The following is a 23,555-nucleotide window of genomic DNA, read 5'->3' as shown; positions in this document are numbered from 1 at the left end:
TAGTGGTTTGTTGGAAGCCCTTGCCTTCCCACTAGCTATTGAATGCCTAGAACTAGTTGTTGAGTGCGCAAATCACTACAACCCTAACACCAGATGCATAAAGAAAGTTTCAAGGGAGGTGTTAGTAAGAATAAGTAGGACAAGTGTTAGTGCAACCCTAAGAATCCCTCATAAAGAACCCTATGAACCATAAACCTTTGAGGAATCTGAGTGTCTATATCATGGCAGAAAGAAGATTATGACTCCATTGTGGCTCAAACCTGGTTGTTTAGGCTGGCTGAAGGAGGCTCAAGATTGCCTAAGCCATTGACAATTGAACATTTCATTAAAGAAATAACAGACATTGTGTTACTCCTGAACAGGGTCAAAGGCAATGATCATGCTTTTCATTGGGAAAGTTGGATGTATCTTTTCATTCTGAAGATTGTTGAAGGTGAAAAATTTATTGACTGGGCAGACTTAATAGCTGAGAATTTACATAGAGGCCTCATAGCGATAGGTAATTTCAACCCGTTCTTTATGTATTCCTTCCTAGTCTATATTTTAGCCGCATCCAAAGAATGGGAGGGACTTCCACATATGCCTTGGACACAAGAAATGACTATCTACTAATACTACAAAGACCTTCATGCAACCAAGTCTTGCAAGGAATTTAGGAGGGTTAATGATGTCTTTCTTGGGAGGTTAGTTTTTGAGCTCCAAGGTCATGAAAATCACAAGTTATCAGAGGAATCCATGCAGGCTATTAAAATTTATGGTTGTTTTTATATTCAATTCCCTAAATTTACATATCTCAAGATTGGGGGTTTTTTTGGTGAACCACTTAAGTTGCCACGTTATTGTTTAGATAGTATTGTTTTATCAGAGATATGTAGGCAACTCATTTCTATGTTTGACTCCTCCAAAAGTACAAAGAAGTCAGTCCCATTCTTGTTCCCTATTGAAATTGGTCACTATAAGTGTTCAAACTACAAATAGGCTAGGTAAGTACAACTCGCATTGTCACATTTATGCCTCGAACCATATACTCCTAGAAAAGAGTTTGATTATGCAGGATTTGCTAGGGATAATTTTAGGTATGCATCTTCATTAACCCATGTTCCTCATCTAGAAGATTATTGGGCAAATTGTCTTGATGAATTTGAAGTTAGAAAGAGATTATGGTCTAGATTGACAGTCAATCAAATCAATATGTTTAAGGTAGATCTCAATACCCACGGGATAAAAGGAGATAAAGTTGAGGAAGTGATTGACCCATTCTATGTTGAACAAATTGAATGCATGCCTATCCCTGAGCTTGACTGGATTAAGAGGGAAGAAGATGATCTAATGTCCCATACTTCAAAGGTGTTGAAAATAATTGAGAAATGGTTGAAATCAAAAAATGTTGAGTCAACCACTCTGAAAGTCCTAGAAAAACACTCAAAAGCTAAGCACAAAAAAGCACAGCCCAAACCTAAGGCCATCTCTAACCTTGATGTTGCTGACTCTATTGTAGGTTCTCCTAAAGCTAAAGCTGAAGTAACTCCCAATCCACTTCAACTTCAAGTCCAAGAAGAGGTCCCAAAGTTCAGAAGGGTAACTCATTCCAACACTAAGAAGACAACATTGAAAAGAAAAGGGGACAATCACAGTTGACCTAGATCCTACCGAAGCAAAAGCAAGTTTGAAGCAGTCTCCTGTTTCCCTCATGGCTGATAATACCCCGAATCCTCAGAAGCCTCCCAAAAATACCGGTTCTCAATCTGATGCCCTGGCCTTAGCAAAAATTTCTCCTATGGAAGGTAAAGAACCTACTACCCCCAAGTGACTGGAAAATTATGTTGAGAAGAAAAGGAGTTTAGTACCAATATCCATGCCTATTGATGACCTGGTCAGCAAATGCCTAGGAAAGCCTTCAAAAACTAAAAGGGCCTAAAATGAGTCTAGGTTGAGATAAAAACTCGGGACACTGGACAACTGAAATAACCAAGCCACCAAAAGGTAGTTCCCATGAAAACCTCACTCCTCAAGACTACCAAGTATTAAAGATTGACCTTGGAAAGGGGAGTCGTGCTATTGATATGAAGATTTTTGAGGTTTCAAATAAGAAGATATCATATAGAGTTTGGAAGGATGCTCAAGACAAGTAGGAAATGAAAGAGGCAATGAAAAGCATGGCACAATATATCAATGCCATCCTGCACCCAGAACCCAAACCTCTGAATGAGATGTCAACGATGGTGGATGTATCCTCTTCAACCAATCAACAATTTCTTGAGAATCTACAAAAGTGCAAAGCTATTGCAAAAACATTCGAAGAATGGTTGCAGCTTGTCCTAAAAGAAATCGAGTAACAGATTAGACTTTTGGACAAGGCTCTGAAGGAGATCACTGTCATCGTTAAAAAGGTAGAGTCCAGCAACGAAGGTTTTGAAAAAGAGGGAAATAACTGGGTGAAGGTGGTGCTTTGGATTGAAGAAATTCAGGGATTCGGTTTGCAAAAATTTCAAGTTGAATGCCCTATCGCTAGCCTTGATGAGAAAACCTTATATGTAATTAAGGATTGCATCAAATGGAGGAATGAGGTGCTAGTCGAGGCAGTCATTAAAATCAAAGAAATTTTGGATAGCCTTAGGCTCATGGATGAAATTATTCAAGGTGATCTGAAGTGTTTCGGTAAGAATTGTGCAAGAAAAGAGAGTGACTCTGTTGCCCCTATGGAATAACTGATAAGAGAAATCCAAAGAAAGTTCCAAGAGGTCCAAGACAAAAAGACACCATGTAGGCAGGATTTCTACAATGTTGCTCATACTGAGGCTATGCTGATAATCAATTTGAAGCATTTGGAGATGCACGCAGAGAAGATGACAGAACTAAAAAGAGAGAAAGAAATCTGGAAATAGAGGATGGCATATATTGGCTTACCTCATCAGCTTATTATCTCTACGTTTTCAACCACATATGAGACATGGAAAGCCACAAGGATTATAGCTGGTGCAGATAGTTCCTCCTGATGTGTCACATGATCATTGGGTAGTTGTTTTTCTTTCCTATTTTATTTCTGATGCTTTTCAGTTAACACAGTTGTGTTAACGTATAGACAATTTACCTCTGGCAGGGCAATTTTGGATAACTATCCAACCCTATGCCTATATATATGTAATATATGATATTTGATAGGGTTAACCTCTCCGTAGACAAAAGAAAAAATACTTGATACTCTGTGGTTTTAAAATTTTGAAATAGAACATTTCAAATTTGCAGCAATTGAAGTAAAGTTCTATAATTTTATTTTACTGAAACTTCTTGAAGCAAATACTATTGTTTTCTTTGTGGTGATATGCATTCTTGAGAGTGTATGTTATATTTGGAAGTTAAGTTATAATTGATGCATTCTTTTGGAATTATCTATTTTGAATCTCAAAAGCTGTGAGAGGTTAAATCTTTGTTGTTTTAACACTATTATTTTATCTTAACATTCAATTATGTATATGATATTGATTGTTAAGATTAAGTGGTTTTTCAACATCAAAATTTATCTTGTATTTGTCAGATGATTTTGAACTTTTAACTATTTTTAGTAAAATACTTCTTGGGAAGATTTCCCTTGATAGAGGAAGAACGATTATCTTTTCATAAAGGTTAGCTGCACCTTGATTAATATTGAGTAAATCTTTAAAGTAGAGAATTCATTATCAATAAATAGGAATTCAATTTGTTAGTTTGGATTTTTCTCCCTTGTTCAAATTTGCCAAAGATTTTGGGGAAAACTATTCATTAACAGTTTGCATGAGCAATAAGAGAAACATCTGTAGAATCAGAGCTCTCAAAGCCATCAAATTGATATAAGTGAGACTAAAGATCAACACTCCCAGTAGAAACAACCAAGTCAGGATCATGGAGGTGTCAAATAACCACATCATGTAGTGAGAACTCAACTATCGTACCAGAGCCAGAATGACAAATTGAAAAGATAAACATGAGGTTTGTAGAAATGGTTAGAACCAAGAGAACATTTGGTAGTGAACAACCCTCTGAAGAGATAGTGGCTAAACCTAAAACTAAAATTTGTGTAGAGCCACCAATTGTAATCTGTGTATTAACACTCTGAGCAAGTGAGGTAACCAAATCAGGTGTGTGTGTGTGTGTGTGTGTGTGTGTGTGTGTGTGTGTGTGTGTGTGTGTGTGTGTGATATGGCGGGGAGCATCTGAATCAAGAATCTAAGTAGTTGTAGAAGACAATGATTGTGCAGAAAGAGCATGTCCTTTCCTTGAAGGAGGAGGTGATGGCTTTAGATAAGCAATACTATGCTATTGCATGACCTCCTCTAAAGCCTCAATACACTTTCAACACCTGGAAATAGGATGTCCTTCCTTATCACAAAAGCTACAAGGATCACCTATAAACTTCTTAGTCTTGGAGGAAGACTCACCAAACTTAGAAGATTTACCCTTTAGAGTGGATTTTTGAGCATTTGATTTAGGAGTAGGCTTGGAGGAACTCTAATTGCTTGCTAAATTTGTCTTGGACTTCGATTTTTGCTTTAGCTTCCTTATTGATGTCCAAGCAACCAAGACTTGGGTCTTTAATCCTGAGAGTATCCAACTATGTAAGCTTGGACTACTCTCTAGTCAATCGATCGCGTAAAACCTCAAAAGTGGGCATGGTAAATCTAGGACCCAAAGAATCCATAGTGGAATGGAAGATAGAAGAGAAAATTTAAAAGTTTCCTTGAAGCTTTCAAAGAATCAGATTGATGCACTCCTTATTTGTCTTCTCTTTCTGACACCCGTGTAACAAAGTTCTCTGTTGTTTCAACCACATGAGAAAGTCCTCAATAGAGGGAAAAGCATATGGTACAAGTGAAGTAAGCTCTGCCTTAATATGAAGTGCTCTGAACTCGTTGATGGTACCAAAAAAGTCCTTGAACTTGTTCCACATTTTTTGACAAGTGGAACATTGATCAAGATGAAATTGTAAGCTATCTGAAACACTCAAAGAAATCAGACCCATGACTTCATCCATCTTATTCATGTGCTGCAAAGTTTGATATTGACTATGAAAAAATGGTTGCACTGTATCTAAACAAGAACACAAAACCTTTGAACGAAAAAGTCATTGCATAGTAGTTTTCCACGTGTAATAGTTATGTGGGTTTATAAGAACTAGATAAGAAGAGGTCTCAATCATTTTTTTAAGAAAGTATTTTGAATTTTTCTAATATACCGATATTGTAACAAAAAATAATGGAAAAAATACCCCCCACAATGCAAAAAACTGAACCCCAACTGCTACAAGGAATGCATATACAAGAAAAGAGAAAAAAGTTCTAGTTCAGTATAAAAAATACTTAGTACAAAATACTAGTGAAATGATAGTGAATTTGCAAAGTGCTTGAGAAGATCTTTTCGACATTTTTTTGGATCGAAAAATGAAGCTAAAATGAGCAAGTTATGCCCTCCGAGAGATAGAAATCATCATTTCACTTTGACCAAAAAAATAGGTACCAATCTAGAAAAAATCCAAAAAATATCTTCCTTATCATGTTTGTCTTGGAATCAACTTTTCGATGATATTTTTTTTTCCCAAAAATGCCTTCGTACGCTCAAGTTAGAGCCAAAAAACCAACAGGGCATCCATAAAGCAATAAAAATTAGAAACCCCAACACAATATTGAAAAAGGGGCTAAAGAATAAGCCCTTGACCCCCCATGTGCGTAGGTTGGGCACTAGTGACCGGGAGGTGGCATGTTGAAGGTGCACTCGGGCAAAAGAGGCAATGTGGCGGAGGAAAGTAGTAGTGCGGGCCAAGCGGAGGTTGCAGGCAGAGCAAAGCAGCGGAGTGCGGGTGGCACATTTTTAAAAATGTGACACAATTTTTTTTTTAAAAACAATTTTTTGCATCGTAATGTGTGTCGAGGGTCGTATGACCCTAGTAGGTAAACATTTCTTTTGCCTCAAATTTGCCCAATGTCCAAATATCAATAAATTTTATATGAAAATAGGGGGTTTGACATCTTCTATATCCAACCGTGAGGTCTGTTTGGCCTCAAAGTGCTTTGAAATTTAGAGACCCACTATTTTCACCAAAAAAAACCCTGAAAAATAGCTAAATTTATTCTATTAAACCCTCGTTACTCTTCTTTTCCAAATAAGAATAAGCTACAACAGATCCGACTTTGATATCATGAAGGATTTAAGAAATACAAATCCACAAAACCCGAAGAACACCTACGTGCAAGAACCTGTCACATAGAAGAAAAGACAAAGAAAAGGCAAGGGTTTTGCTTTGAAAATATGAAAAATTATATTATCAGACTGAAAGAAAGAATGAAATTTACAATTGATCAATCTTTATAGAAGGGGATCATAAAATCTAAAAGGGAAACCCTAAGAGGTAAATGATATTTAATAATTAATATTTAATTATTAAATGGAAATGCATGTGCATAAAGTGAAATCTTAAGAAGGGAGTAAAGGTAATTTAATAAATGAAATTTAATTAACCCTTTACTCTAACAAATCATATTTTAAATTGACTAAGAACTAGATGTATCAAGATATGAGATTTGTAAGCAAGAGCCTACAACACAATGGTAAACTGTAAACCTCTTATCTGGGAGGTCTTGGGTTCAAATCTACTCAAGGTTAATAAATAATAATAATAATTAATCACAATACATAATAATTCTAATGAATCTTGGCTTTAGCCTCTTAATGATAAAAAAAAGAAAGAGATTTGTAATCTTTTGGTTCTATAGTTGCAATTATATATGATGCAATGAAAGCGACAAGAAAAAACCAAAAATAAAATGAAAAAAATATCAAGTTAAATTTTTTACCATGGAATAAATAGTTGCAATAAAATATAATGTCTAACAAGAAGCCTTAATGTGTGTGCATGTGTTGTTCAATAAACAAAATTGCATCCACAATTTCTGCCACAAGGAAATATATTCAAACTAAATATCAATCATAGAATACAATATGATTAAAGTACTTCACAAGCGTAGCCTTTAATATAGTCGCACCTTGGCAAGATCTTGATTTTTGTTAGTCGTAAGAAACTTGGATGCTAATTGATCCTTCAATCTTTCATTTCCCTCCTTTTACCAAGTACAAATAATTGAGTGATTACTATGACTAAACCCCAAACCTAATCTATTCAGAAATTCACGGTTAAGAAAGATTCAAATACCATGAAAGGTCCAATAGCCGATTCGATTTGTATTTGAGGGCAATTACAAATGAAGAAGATGCTCTCAACTCCTCCAACTAGCTCCCCCTCTCCAATGGAACAAGTTGTCCCCTTGTTAATAGAAAACAAATCACCTATATTCAAAACTAGGAAAAACCTAAAAGTCAATCATGGAGCAACATAAAGAAGTGGGAAGTGATGCCAAACATTGAAGAACATACAACAAATAACAAAATAGAACATGCCCATTACAAAATGAAGGCAAAAAGAAACGGTTCCATCAGTTATTCTAAAATGCTGATTTAGTATGATAAGATTTTTGGACTTCAAATCTTAGTGAGATCGATAAATAATACATTGCGTCTTTGTAGCCTCTGTAAATGGAAAAAAGGATATATTTGTTTCATATTCACTTGATCAATGCCTACAAATTCCACAAGATGAGTAAGACACAACAATAGAAAATTTGGGGTGAGAATTCTACTTACAACATTGGGATTTAAAAAATTCTAATGCTCGAATAGAAGCCAATTCAACATAAATTCTAGCAAAAAGGAAATTGGGCAATGGGCATGAAAAGAAGAGGGGAGCAAAATGTAATATCAAGAGAGACATGCTCAATGCCATTTGTTCTAAATAGATGTTCTCTAATTACACCCAACTAATGTGAACGATGCCACCTAAAACGTCTCTTTGTGTACAATAGACACATCTACATAATATTTTGAAAATTGCTGCACTTCCAAACAATTTTTTTTGAGATTTTTTTTTTTTGGAAAACTGCCCCAAAAAGCCGCTCCACCAATGAGATAACAAGAATCGTAGAGCTAAAAACTCGTTTTAATAGGAAATGCTCAAATGACCATCCCATAGAAAGAATGTTATGAATTTTTTCACGATCCCGAAAGACTAACTAATTGTGAAGAACGATGTGAGAACTATAGTCTCCTAGGCGGAACTAATAATTAAAAAAATCTAGTATACGGTTAAAATTATATATAAGTCATAATTGTAGAAATTTCGATTTGGACGGATGTCTGAAAATTTCGTTGCGAAGACATGAAGTCTGAAAGGGCGAGGTTGTAAATTATGTTATTCCGGGCGGAGGAATTCCCCTCTCGTATGTAAACAGGGCGTAGTCGATCGTAGAAGACTAACAAATTTGTAAAATCACATCTTTGGCTCAGTGAGAAATTATTCAAATTGACAACTCCTCGAGTATTCTGCAATCATAGAGCAAAAAATACATAATGGAGGAGTCAGAAATAGAAAATGCAGTATTGGCATATTTGAAGAAGAAGGGTTTCCGTCAAACAGAGCTTGCGCTTCAGGAAGAGCAACGGAAGACATCTTCCTCGGCTGCCAAGACAGACCCCGAGATCGCCAAGCAGATTATTGCATATGCAGAGTAAGTAAATTAAAATGTTTTTATCATTCGTTCTCAAATTCTTTAGTCTCTTTAAGCAGTATTTCAAGTTTGTAATGGAATTTAATTAGTTTTCTGAGATTTTTATTTTCTTTTCGTTTGGATACCAACCTGAGTGTCTTTTATGACAGCTCCAATATATTTACCACTCAAACTTATTCCATTCCTCAGGGCTTTTTTTTTTCTAGGTTTAACTGATATTGAAGGAGAATAAGTTAAAATTTTTGAACAACTGACCCCTGTCAATTTACATGAGATGGACAGTTCTGAGATGTTTACAATTTGTTGAGTTTTTTACGGTAGATGAGTGATAGGTGAACTGTTACAGATACTCGCTAATCAGCTTGCAGTTATGTTGTTTTGCATTTTTTTTTCTCAGAACAATCACCAGACAAGAACAGAATACGTGAACAGCAATAAGAAAACCATGAAAATCTAGTAAACCCGAAGAATAGAAAAAAATTTAGTCGAGACACAGCAACCCCACCTTTTCCACCATTTAATCAGCTGAGTACATTGAGTCGAGTGCAGGAAAATCTGAACACAACCAATAGAGCATAACAAATAGTACCAAGAATTCAAATAAACAACAATTTCCTGTTCTGTTCTAATCAGCTGCTCCAGTGCTGTTTTATAATGTGAGGTTTATTACTTTCAGTAAAAACCGGGTGTCTACTAATTTACCAACATTAATTCATGTATATATATCTGTCTAAACTTCCCAAGTATGGAGTTATCAAAACAATGCACAGAAGAGAAAATGTACAATTGCAACACATTGAATTTCAGCCTTTGCACACACAGATGCAAGTTCTTATGTTCAAAGATAAATAGTTTGTTACTCCACAAATGTGCAGGGGCAAATGGTTGTTCTTTGCTAGATTTTAAAATGTTTGCAATGGTGTCATGTGAATTTCCTTCTTGTGTAAGTGGCAGACTTGCCAAAAGCCAGAAACACCAAGCTAGCTAGACATGCAAGTTTTTCTTCTTCCTGAGGATGTTTCAGGTCACCCCGAGTCTTCAGCAACTTTGGTTTCAAGTCCTCAATGTCCATAACTGATGAAAAACAATTGTTTGCATGGAGAGCCTTCTTAAGTGGGGGAAAATTGACTTTTCAATCTTGTAGATCAATAGGAGAGGGTGAGACAATGTTACAAAAGAAAATGTTACTACCAACAACCTGTGTAATGCCCCTTTCTTGGACCACCTTGTACTTTGCCCTAAATTCACAAATCCAATGAAACAAATAGCAAAATATAGTTAGAGATATAATCCTCACTTAAGAATAATATGAGATAAGCTTGTTTGGAGAAAACCTGCTACTAGATTAGCTTTGATTCATATGTAACTCATGAACAACATCCAGTTCTAGAGTTAGGAAATACGTGTGTGTGCACACTTGCATGTGTGTATGGGAAAGGAGGCAAAGGTTTGTAAACCTAACCCTAATCTAGCAGGAGATTTCTAGTGCAATCGTTTTTACAAATCATAACTGTTAAAGAATGAAAAAAACGCATCCACAAGGATATTGTAATCATGCATAAAGTCTATACCAGAGAATACATGATATATCATGGGGAAAACCCTTTTAGGAGAAAAACCACACACTCCAAAAGCACAATACTTTTTATTACCGAAACAACAGTTACAATACAATAGCATTACAGTGCTTCTTCAACAGGAGTATTCAACAATCAATCCAACACCTTGAATCAAATTTGGCAGCATGACTCTTAACCTGCAAACATAACTCATAGTCTCCTAGGCTACCTTCTATAGAGAAATACAACAGAAGAGGTAGCTTTGAGATTAAGATATAAGATGGGGTTGTGCATAACATTTGGCACCATTTTCCAACGACCAAAAAACATGCAAATGTCACATGTACATCTCAAATGACTCCCCATTTAAATCTCCTATTTAAAGCACCCAAAATTTACTATTTTGAGCTATGACAGATGCTTTTACACATCTTACTGCTGTTATAAGAATCTGTTGTAAACATTGTCATAACTTACAGCTGTAAGAGAATATGTCATAATCGACCATGAATAGTATATTCTCTTATAATTAATTGTAACCCAAATTGGGAACCCACCTTCATCATGCAAAGGGTATCTTCTGCCACTTGTCCAATTCATCATAAAAAATTGTCATAGGATGACACATATCAATATCCTCAAAGTGGGGTGCCTACCTCCACATGTGCAACTTAGGTCACAAGTAGGATTCACCAAGCTTGTGAGTCCCACTAGATGACTAGACATTCATAGGCAATTAATTTCACCTTCCCATCTTCTACTATATCTCAAACAAAATGAAACTGTACATCAATGTGCTTTGTTTAGGCATGGACACTCAGATTCTTGACAATTACAACAGAGATAATCAATCCTACATCAAACCCAAAATGCGACCACAACTGCCTAAGCCCAGTGGCTTCCTTCCACTGCTTTTGTCATGGACAAAGCGACTAGAACTTGTTGCTTACTCATCCAACTAATAACACCATCATATATAGTAAAAACATAACCACTTGTGGATCTTTTGTTGTCATTCTTGAAGTACAGATTACAATCAGCAGTACCTTTATCAAATCCAAGCTTCAATAAATACTTATTCAATCTAGCTTACCATATAAAGTTTTTTTCAATTGGCAAACCATATCACTTTGATCATTCAATTGAAATCCATCTAGTTGCTCAATGTATACTTTTCAATTCACCATTAAGGAATGCTGAGTTGACACCGATCTAGTAGACTTTGAAATCCTTGTAAGTAGCAAAAAAAAAAAACAAGAAAGAGTCTTATTTCTTCAATTCTTACCACAGGAGCAAAGATTTCTTCAGAATCAATTCCTTCCATTTGTGAAAATACTTTGTAAACAAGTCTTGCTTTGTTTCTAATAACTTCACCTTCCTCATTCAATTTGTTTCGGAAGACCACATGGCATACCACAGTCAGTGATTCACATTGACAGCTTGGATGGAGAGCTAAAATGTACATGTTGGAGGACTGTCAGGGAATTAAGTTGGGGGGAATGATTAGCCCCATTTATGCTTATTTTTTAGATATTTTTATGTTTGGTTAGACTCTGTTTAATTGTATAAGCCCTTGACTATATGGTTTTGTGGTATTCTATTAAGATTTTTATTATGAATTGATGATAATTAATCCTGCTATCATAATGACATATGTGGTAATTATAAACCTAATAATTGAAAAAGTTTAACCAGTCAGATAACCAATTCGGAGCGAGGTTAAAGTAAACATAAGAGATCTACAATACTCAATACATAAGAAACAAGCCATATCAATGGCAGATGGAGTCTAAAACTCAGATTTTACAATTAACTCAACCAAAAATATCTAAGCCTACCACTGAAAAGTGAAAACAAAGAACACAAACCAACACAGTAAGGCAGGAGTATGAGAAAAGCCTCTTGCAGAGAAAATCATCAGGAGAGGCCATGCAAAATCTTAAGCTAAAGCACAACATGCAAATCCATAGCACCAAGGAGCTGTGCAATGAAGCCATACCATGGCAACCAAAAAAGCATACCACAGTACGATTACCCATATCACCGAGGAACTATTAGTCGAAACTACGAGGAGTCTACCACCAAAATTGCAAAACCCTTGAAGCATTCAAGCATTTGCAACATCATGAGGGTTCACAAACTGCGTCAGCCAGCCATTGTGCCCTTGGACAATGCTAACTACGTCGTCCCTTCCGGAGTCTGCAACAACATTGCCCTAAATAGGCAGTAAGAAATGTTCATGGCCCAAGATGCATAACATTGCATTAACCCTGTCTCGGATCAGCTCGCAGAGAACCACCCCCAAATCCTGCCTGTGACAGATGCTGGCACGTTGGATGTACCCGAAGTCCTGAATCTGCACTGCATACTTCATGCTATCCTACATCGTAATAAATGCATGATCAGTAATCAAAAGCTTCCTATTAAACAAACCAACCGCATAACCCTTGACCTCCCAGAGATTATAATTCTGAACAACTGCAAGAAGGGAATCATCTGATAGAACCCCCAGAAGAACCACCTTCCTAACAACATCCTGCAATGTTTTGAGAGACTGTAAAAGATCCATCGCATTGGAGAGAAAGACAGCTAAAAATTGGCTTGGGAAGATGATTCAACAAGCAACCGGTGCAGGAATCTCATGTCCTATAAGGTGTGTTTCACATCTTCATAAACTGGTAGTAGTCCAAGACTAAGAGTGTGCAACCTCCTATAAGGTGTTTCACATTCTTAGGTCAATATTCCATTATACACTTAATGCACAGGCTACACCTAGGAGGAGTGCAAAACTCAAAATTGCCAGAGATTACTGAACCCACTTTACCTTTTTTACTCATATTTCTTCTGATAAATGGGAAAGAGTAGGAAAAATAAATGTAGAGGGCACAAAACTGCATAGTATTGTAGAGGCCACAGGAAGAAGCAAGATAATTAGCTCAGCCCGTGGAATGTGGAATTAATTGCAAAGGCGTCACAATAAATTGTGAAAAGACAATGTTCTAAAATTATCAAAGTTGCCAAGTACAAACACTGCTGTTTCCCACATGTTAGATTGATGTGTCGCACCCTGAGTAGATGGTCAATACTAAGGACAAATCACATTGCGAGTAAGTGGAGAGGAAAAAAAAACTGACAACGCAAATATATCGGGAGAAGATTTGAAAATCATACTGTGGTAACAGGAGAAATTAGTAATTGTCCCCTCAATTGCATGATTGTAGTGGAAAATGTGAAGTGCACAATCCAAAGTGCACCATGTCAATTAGGAAGAATGAGGGTCATTAAAAATTGTCTTGGTATACCCAAGTCATGATAGGACCAACAGACCAAGTTGTGAGCTGGATGATGTGACCCATCAGCTCGGTTATGTTTATTAAAACTCCACACGAGCAAAAGTTGAGGAATATTCAAATTTGAGCACTTGGAAAATGGAATACCCATTGGCAGTGGTAAGGATGTCTTGCCTAGCAAAGTTGAGAATTTTTGAAGCACTTGGAAAATGGAGTAGCTGTTGATAGTGGTAAGGATGTCCCACCTCATTCTGCACAATATTTCAGCTATGTTCATTGTGAAGGATATGCAAAAAATTTGGTCAACATATGCATCTTCAAAGTTCACAAGAATTGGTAGATTATCAACAGCACATGCTAAATTGGAGAAGCAGTCAACCAATTAATTGCCTCCCTGTAATTGTGTGAGATCAAGTACATCTGAAAGGAGTTTAGGATCCTCCATGCTTGTTGCAACGTATACCAAATTTTACAATTGTATCACTTTCGACTTTTTGTGATCAGCTGTGAATCATCTTTAATGTGCTGGTACATAATACCCAATCTGTGAGCTTGTACCAGACCATGTAAAAGTGCGAGTGCCTTGGAGTGGTTGTTTGGTCCCTGGAATTGCTTGGGTGACACTAAATCCCCAAAAGGTTCTAATACAAATGCCCACTCTCGAAAGACCTAGATTTTCTCTTGAAGCTCCATCAAAGTTGAGCTTCATGTATGGTGGGGGCAATCCATCTTAATTTTGGCTTTGGGAAGAGTCATTATAGGTCCAGGAAATGGCAGCTTGATACTTGGCTATCCCAAGACTTGGAGTTTGAGGAGATTACCTTGGTCTTTTGGGTGCAAGAAACAACAGCCTCCCTAATTGAATCTACAATTTTCTTATTATGTTCCCACCATATTCACCATACAAGTACTGCTAGAGCAATCACCCAAATGCAAAAAGAAAACTGACTCATTACATAGAATTGGCCAAGTCTGAAAGAGGTCACGCAATGTTGATGGAAGAGGCATGTTGAGCTGGAGTTTTGCTAGGAAATATGTCCAACAATCTTGTGGGAATTGATAATGAAAGAAAAGATGATTTGCGTTTTCATTCAGAAAATCACAAAGGACTCAAGGAAAGTGTTCTGCAAGTCTGTCACTGGTGAGAACTCTGTTTTTAAGGGCTAACCATGTGAGGATGGGGCCCAAACAATTGTGTCCTCATAATTACTAAGGAAAATAGTTCTATCACGTAGTATGTGCATTAACTGGTGTTAACAAATGCTTTACTGTCATATTGTGAGATTTTGTCTGAATATGTATCAGAGGATCTCTTCTTCTTTTTCTCCTCCTTACAATCTTTTCGGAAGTGACTAAGTTTTCTGCAATTCGAACATTTTGCCTTGGGCTTTACAGGAAACTTAGATCTCCCACAAGTTTTGGAACTGCCTCTATCATCTTTCTTGTCCCTTCTTCTTGCCTTTCTCTTTTGATCTACCATGAACCACAAGAGCCTCCGTGGTTGACTCAGAAGTTTTCCTCATCTCTTCAAAAAGCAACAATGCTACGACCTCATCCATCTTGAACTTGGTGGTTGTACTCTCAATAGCCATAACAAGGTCATGCCACGAGTTAGGAAAAGAGCATAGTAGAAACATACAACAATCTTGAATGCATTTAGATGATCAGCAATAGATCGTCTTTCTTCCATCCTTAGAGAATACATCTTTTGTTGAAAGAGCTTGTTTACCAGGTATTTAACCTGATAAACATCTCCAAGTTTCTTCCAAAGATCTTTTGCAATCTTCTCTTCATGCACATTCAAGAGCATTGAATTAGCCAGAAAAAGTCTTATCAAACCCTTGGCTTTTTGATCCATTTTATCCCAAACATCTTACAATGTATCTTGAGGTTTTGTCAAAGAAACAACAGCTTATGGATCTCTATCCACCAACATGTCCTCCATTTTCAACCTCCACAGTTCAAAGTTACTGTCATTAAACTTCTCCATATTTGTGAATATGCTTTCCATTGTCTTCCCGCAGCAAGAGTTTGAAAATACTTTGCAAAAGCTCCCACTCAAATATCGATCACTATTTAAAAACCCGACCCGATAATGAAATGGAAACTGGGGAGGCTCTGACACCAATTGAAAGGAAGCAAAGGCGCAGAAAATGCTTCCTAACACTAATCTAGTGCAAATTTTCTTTACAACTCATAATTTTTACAAAATAATAAAACACACATACACAAGGAGATTATAAACATGTACAAAGATTATATTAGAGAACACATGATACATACATATAGATGTGTGTGCATGCATGCACAAGAGTTCATACCAGAAGAACTTTGGCATATGTGTGTAAGGCTGAATTATCACAAGGCTGAATACCTCCAAATGCACTGCTCCATGGCTGACTGTGGCTGGCGTGAACTTCAGAGGTATTTTGTATGGCTAACCCAAGCTCATTGAATGTTTGCAAACTCTTTTCCCAACCTGATCTTCTTCTATGTCATCTAATTTCTGAAGTGACACTCAAATTTCTGAATTCTAATTCTGAAACATGCATAGTTATCCTTGCTGGGATACGTCAGCCTTCTATTGCTATGGTATGGCCTGTAAGGAGGCTGAAAGAAACCTGCAATGCATTTAAATCTGCACTGAGTTGACTGATTTGCAATTATAATATTTAATCCGCTTGGAAAGAGGTGAAACAATGCTTATTCAATTCAATTTGAACCCTATTGAGCTTTCCTCTCCCTCTATAATGCTGTGCAGTTGGAGTATTGCAATATTTTGTCTGAATCAACACAATTCTACATTGCTGGAAGCCAAAAGGGATGATGTCAGCCTCCAGGAAGTAAAGTACGGCCTCTACAATCTAATATGAATGTGAATACTTGCTGCTGGTCCCGAGGTATGCTGATGGGGCTTCACAGTCAATTCTGGGCCAGAAGTAACCACATTCAAACTCCTATTTGCAATTTTCTTGCTTCCTTCCGCTCTTTCTTCTGTCCAAAATCAAACCCTTCATAAGAAAATCATTGTCTAAGTGCTGCAGAAAGTTGATAGTACATATAGGAACCAATTCTATCAGCAATGGAGGAGTGTCCAAGCTGAAAGAGATCAAGGGTTTTTGTCTTTGAGCCTCTGCAAACACTGAAAACTCCAAACATGAAGTTTTTCATCAACCTGTAAGTGAAAATTCTCAACCATAGATGTCCAAAACGAGCTCCGAAAACACTTTCAAAATTTATAACCAGCCCTAGCCTTAATTTCAAATTAGGGTTTCATTTCCCCTTTTTAATACTAAAATAAATTTATTAAAAAGTGATAATAAAGTCACCTTTAATTATTTTATTATTATATTATAAAGTGAATATTATATCAATTTATATTATTATTCCATTCTAATCCTAAGCTTTGGAAATGGTAATTTACTTCCTCAATTACTCATAAAATGCAAACCATGGCTCAAAGTCAAATTCCATCTGAAACTCACTGATCTTTAATACTGTCTGAACCCTACAGGCTAGCTGGAAGCCCACTCAAAACAATCTGAAACTGCACATGAAGTCCCAGAGTGAGTCCCCTTAAAAACCAGTTGGCCTATGGGAACTCTAGTGATAGGCCGAACTCCTATTGACAACTGAGCAATCTAATGAGGGGACATGACATATATAGAAATACAACAGAAGAGGTATCATCTAGATGAAGATATAAGATGGGGTTGTGCGTAACAAAAAGCATTTAATGATACATGCATGTTTTTAAATGACTCCCCACTGAAACCTGCCATGTTGGGCACCCAAAATGTACTATTTTGAGCTATTACAGAAGCTATTACACACCTTACCACTGTCACAAGAATTTATTATAAATACTGTCATAACTTACAACTTACAGCTGCAAGAGAATATGTCGTAACCAATCATGAATAGCATATTTTCTTACAACTTGTCATAACCCAAATTGAGCACTCACCTTCTCCATGCAAAAGGTATCTTTTGCCATTTGTCCAACTCAATATAGAATCTGTTATAGGCTGACACTTGTCAAGATCCTCAAAGTGGGAGGCCCATGTGCACATTTATATAAATAATACATTCGTTGGCAATAAATCAATCAAACAAATAATTAATTACAACAAAATGAATGTGAAATCATTGTTAGGATTTGCAAAGGTTAGGACACCTCAATTTATGTATGTATATATGTATATATATGTACACTTACATACATACAAATGTATGTATTTATATATATGTATGTTTCTACACACACACACACAAAACAAGGATTAGTTAGGAGTTCAACTATAACGATCGTTGTGATGGAAGACATGACATGGTTCCCCAAGTATCCTTTGCCCTAGGCTCAACAATAGGATCTTGTCCTTGTTGGCTTCGTTTGGCCCTTAAATGATGGTCCTTAATCATCATCATGCAGTGATGTACCTAGCGAGCATTTTGTGTGATTCCCTTCCAACATGTCAATTTCTCACCTCCTACAATTGGTTCACTTCAACAATGGATCAATGTGGGGATAGTAGGGGAGCTGCAATAGGTTGCCTTTAACCCTCAACCATAGTTCTTAGGGTAGGACCTTATCCTCCTTGACCTCATGTGGTCGTTAACCATCATAATGAGGTGGCCTTGTGGTCCTTACCCATATTTACGAGGCACCGTACCAAGTGAGGAATCTTTCACCACTCACCCTCCTTGCACCTCCTCAACACAAACAATTAGTGTAAAATTTCATATTGATGAATGCATAAATATCAAATTCAAGTATATTTTGGTTGCATATAATCAGTTATAAATGCATATGTATTCTCATCTATGTATGTATTCACATCTATGTATGTATTCATAAGTGCATATGTATATCTATTTTTTCATACCGCTATAATCAAAAGATTAGAAATAGATCTCTTTGCTGTATATGATTGTCTTGTGCTGCTTATTTTATTGTTCTCTGCTGTCTTGTTTGATTGTCTTTGCTGAGCATATGTTTTCTTCTGCTGGTGATCGGTTTGATTGTTACTGAATGATTGATATTGGTATGGTGAGTTAATTACTTGAATGAACTCCTTTGATTTGATGATTCAAGGCATTACCGAGTTATGATCAAGTAATTGTTGATTAGATGAATGAAAAGTTATGATATAATGAATGCTAGTTTGATATATTGGTGGTCGACAGTTGAATGAATGTTGACTTGATAGAGTGATGCTTGATTGCTGAATTGCGTGTTTTTTCAATCCCAAGTTGAAGTGATAGTTAATATGGATTTCATGATTGTTTGTTTGATCTTGCTTATTGATTGTTTGCTTGATTTCTGAGGGATTAATGAATGATGGATGAGTGATGATTTATAATTCCTCCTTCAATGCTTGGAATCAAATATCCTTTATGCTTTATTGCTGAAGGGTGACAACCTTTCATAAGAAATGAGTCACTTTTCATTGTTGCCTTAAGGATATTATATTATCCCCAAATTGATGTTCCTTGAATGTATTCCCCTTTGCATTTTCCAATGTGGGTGAGAGTTACACCTCTTCATCATAACTACCTCTTTGCAATGGTCACGACCTTTCATAATTACCACCTTTTGAGAGAGTTACAACACTTAATCATTTCTGCCCTTTGAGAGGGTCACAACCTTTCACAATTACCACCCTTTGAAAGACCTGCAACTCTTCAAAATTTCTGCCTATTTAGGGAGTTACAACCTTTCATAATTACCACCTTTTGAGAGATTCAAAACCCTTCAGCATTTCTAACCTTTGAGAGAGACACAACCTTTCATTATGATCACCTTTTGAGAGAGTAAAAACCCTTAATCATTTCTACTGCTGAGAGCATCACAAGTTTCATAATTACAACCATTTGGAATATTATGGAGTAAATGGAAAATATTTACTTTTTATTAATAGAGACCGAGAGGTCATTATATACAAAAGAATGGAGCGATATTTCCTTAGGAAACAATCGTAAAGAATAGAAACATTCTATTCTAATTGAAAGAAAGCTAAAAAAGCTACAACTAACGAAAGCTAACTAAATATTAGAAACATTCTAATATTTACAATAGTTTACAAATAGATTACCATTAACTAATAATAGATAATTATGTATTATCGTAATACCCTCCCTTAATGGTTAATCTATCTACAGCACCAAGCTGTCTTCTAAATTTGACAAACTTATCAAGACCAAGAGGCTTGGTGAGAATGTCTGCTGTCTGATCTGTGGTAGGAACATACTGCAAATCTATTGTCCTGTCTTCAACCAGTTGTCATTATGCAGTGATAGTGAACATCCACATGCTTGGTTCGTTCATGGAAGACTGGATTTCGGGCTAACTTGATAATGCCTTCATTATCAACAAATAGAGTAGTTGGTCCTGTTGGTGACATCTGCATATCTCCAAGCATCCGACGAAGTCAAATAACTTCACATCTTGCCTTAACAGTCCCTCTATATTTGGCCTCTATAAAGGAGAGAGAAATTTCCGACTGCTTCTTGCTGGTCCATGTGACTGCATTAGATCCCAAACTGATCTCATATCTAGAAGTTGACTTTTTATCATCAGCAGAGCTTGCCCAATCTGAATCTGTGAACCTACTGAGTCTAGGATTAGAACTTCGAGAGTACAGAAGTCAATAATCTGAAGTGCCCTTCACATAACGAAGCAGATGCTTTGCGGCCATCCAATGATCAACTTTAGGGGCTGTCATAAAGCGTGAGATGTAGCTAATTATGAAGTTGATATCAGGCCTAGTAGAAGAGAAGCAGATGAGGTTGCCTACTAGTTGCCTATATGTAATATCATCAACGAAAAGAGAATCAGACTTTGTAGATAACTTGAGACCTTTCTTCATGGGTGTAGATGCAGGCTTGCAATCCTGCATACGAAATTTGTCTAATAGAGCCCACGCATATTTGGACCGAGAGATGAATATACTAGAAGATTGTTGCCTAACCGTAACACCTAGGCAATAATGCATGAACCCAAAGTCAGTCATATCAAAAGACTGGCATAAATTATGTTTGATTCCTTGAATCAAAGATGCCAAACTGCTAGTGGTGATCAAATCATCCACATAAATAACCAGAAGGATGATGTCACTATCAGTAGTCTTATGTACAAATTTGAGTCTAATGAACTCCTCTTCAAGCCTTGACCACTGAAGTACTTATCAATTTTTATGTACCATGCCCGAGGGGCCTACTTCTAGCCATAGAGAACTTTTACAAATTTGAGAACCTGATGGTCTTTACCAACAACCTTGAAACCAGGAGGCTGCGTCATGTAGACCTCTTCATGGAGATCACCATTCAGGAAAGCATTCTTGACGTCCATTTGAGGGACCTTCCAGCCAAACTGTGCTGCCATGGCGATGGTGCTCATCTTTGTTGTAGGAGCAAAAGTCGCCTCATAATCAATGCTCTGACATTGAGAAAAGCCCTTCGCAACTAACCGAACTTTGTACTTATCCAAAGTACCATCTAATTTGTATTTGATTTTGTAAACCCATTTGCAGCCAATGGGTTTCTTCCCTTATGGAAGATCAGAAAAGACTTAGGTGTTATTCTTCAGCAGGCTCTAGTGTTCAAATGTCATGGCCTATTCCCACTCTGGAATTCCTTTAGCTTCGGAGTATGTTTGAGGTTCAAACACATTGAATGTTTGCCATAAGAGCAAACTGGATAGACTGTGTAAGTTTGCTCTTTTTTCGAGCAGTTCTACCATCAATGAGCTCATCATCACAAAGACTAGCAAGTGTCTTAGCCCACCATTTGGGCCGGAGAGGAGAATGACCAACATTAGTACCAGGAGATGCTTGGTGATTAGGTTTCTCATCAAAAGAATCTGGATCAAACTCAGGTGAAGCATCTACAAATCGAGGTAATCTTGTAGGAGAAGCTAGATGTGTTTGTACAGGGATCACTGGTATAACTAGAGCTGCATGAGCTACTGGAGCCCTCCTATTAGGTGGACCTAATGGAAGCCTAACTCCCAAATCATGAGCCTTCATAGGCTAGTCTGTTGGATTAGGAACAGGAGAAACATGCATGAATGGTCTTCGTTTCTAATCGAAGACTACATCACGACTGTAGATGAGACGAGATGTCTCAACATCAATCAGGTGGTAGGCTTTGTGAAGACTACTATATTCAACAAACATGAGTTTCTGTCTCTTGGCATCTAATTTGGTGTGTGAGCATTAGGGATCCAAACAAAAGCAAGGGAGCCAAAAGCCTTCAAGTGACTGATTTTGGGCTTGTGATCTCCCCAGGCCTCTTCCGGAGTTTTACCTTTAACTGCCACTGTGGGTGACCGGTTCAAAAGATAAACTGCAGTGTTGATTGCTTTTGCCCAAAACTTCTTTGGAACATGTCTGTGTTCGAGCATGGATTTAGCCATCTTGGTGATTGTTCTGTTCTGTCGTTCAACTACACTGTTTAGTTATGGTGTGTGGGGTGTGGTTAACTGCTGTTTGATGCCAGGAGTATTCAAGAAGCTAGAGAAAACATTAGAACAAATTTCCCCCCATCGTCTTATTTAAGAGTAATAATAGATTTCCCACTCTTTTTCAACTAAAGGTTTAAACTTCTAAAATACAAGAAATGCATCTGATTTCTTTTTAAGGAAATACACCCACATTTTTCTACTAAAATCATCAACAAACAACATAAAATACCTAGACCCAAGAACAAAAGGAGTGGCAATAGGGTCGTAGATATCGGCATGAACAAGTTGAAGTACCTGAGAAGCTCGCCATGAATCGCCACTGGTGACAGGTGTGCGATGTTGCTTTCCAGCTTGGCATGCATCACAAACTCCAAGTTGTTGAGTTTGAATCTTTGACAATCCAAGAACAAGCTCATCTCAAGCAAGTTGTGAGAGATAATGCACATTTAAGTGCCCCTATCGTTGATGCCAAATTGTGCTGACAGAAGACCACCGAGCAGCCATAGCTAAGTCCCGAGAATCACCAGAATCAGTAAGTCTGAAAAGACCATGATCCTCGAGACCCACTGCAATAGTAGACTGAGTCGCTTGATCAGTGATGGTGCACTAATGTGAACTCAAACGTGACATCCAAGTGTGGAGAATGTCACAACAACTGATTGATTGAGAGTAGATTTAGTTCCATCCCTGGAACACAGTACACATCAAGGAATATGAGATTCCTCCCAACAGATTGAATCTGAATATTGCCTTTGCCAACAATCATGTACTTTTCTCTGCTACCAAAAATAATAGTCTAAGTAAGGCTGGTAATCAGTAAACCAGTCTTTGCAATGAGTGAAATGACGAGAGGCACCTGAATCAATATACTAGGCAGACGACTTCACATGATCTAGTAGGTGTTTTAGCCATGAAGGCGTAAAAGGCAGATTTCGTCTGCTTAGTGTGCTTTGCACTGGTCGCTTTGGGCTGCGAACCTGATTGCTTAGATTGTGTAGCTAAGCATTTCTAACATTCAACCTTCATGTGTCTAAACTTGTGGTAGTAGTTGCATTGAATGTTCTTCTTTCATGAACCATTTGATGCTAGAGTAGAAGACTTCTGTTGAGATGGCTATTGAAACTTGCCTTTATCCTTTTGAAAGGATATTGCAGCAAAGGCTCACTCTATGGAAGTGGAATTGGAGCTGCTACTGAACTGTTGTTTCCACCGATCTTGCTGAAGCAGTAGGGTGCAGAGATCAATGAACTTCAAATCAACACCAGAAGATGTGATGTTGAGAGTCTCGATAAAATGCTCAAAGGACTTTGGTAAACTCCGAAGAGTGATAATTACAATATCCTTTTCCTCCATCTTGCGATTGATGGCAACTGATCATAGATTTCCTGAATCATATTCAGGTGAGCCTGGAGCGAGGTTCGCTCATCCATGATAATAGAAAATAGAGTGTTCTTCAAGGAGAAAGTTCTGCTTTTGTCAGAAGTCTTATGAAGACTTTTGAGATGTGTCCAAGTCTCTTTAGCTGTCTTGCTAGATGGAATCCGAGAGAGCTGATCGTTAGCTACGGATAACTTGAAAAGCATCACCGTGTCTCGATAATTCAAATCCCATGTATCCTCATCAGTACCAGGAGCAGACAGACGCTTCGTAACAC

General features: G+C 37.2%; 1 protein-coding gene across 2 annotated transcripts in view; it reads left to right on the top strand.

Moving 5' to 3' along the window:
* The first annotated feature begins 8,207 nt into the window (after positions 1 to 8,207).
* The window catches only part of TAF5 (TBP-associated factor 5), a 195,178-nt gene continuing 179,830 nt past the window's right edge, over positions 8,208 to 23,555 (top strand). For both annotated transcript variants that reach the window (XM_089793024.1, XM_089793023.1), the window contains exon 1: positions 8,208 to 8,588. In XM_089793024.1, coding sequence (XP_089649150.1) covers positions 8,431 to 8,588 — 158 coding nt within the window. In that variant the 5' untranslated portion in view covers positions 8,208 to 8,430. The remainder of the gene's footprint in view (positions 8,589 to 23,555) is intronic.

The sequence above is a fragment of the Cupressus sempervirens genome, chromosome 7 (assembly GCF_028749045.1).
Source record: "Cupressus sempervirens isolate cs-2001-9-10 chromosome 7, ASM2874904v1, whole genome shotgun sequence".
In the NCBI taxonomy this organism is placed as follows: Eukaryota; Viridiplantae; Streptophyta; class Pinopsida; order Cupressales; family Cupressaceae; genus Cupressus; species Cupressus sempervirens.
The sequence above is the reverse complement of the archived record's forward strand: the minus strand, read 5'-3'. Positions and strand labels throughout refer to the sequence as shown.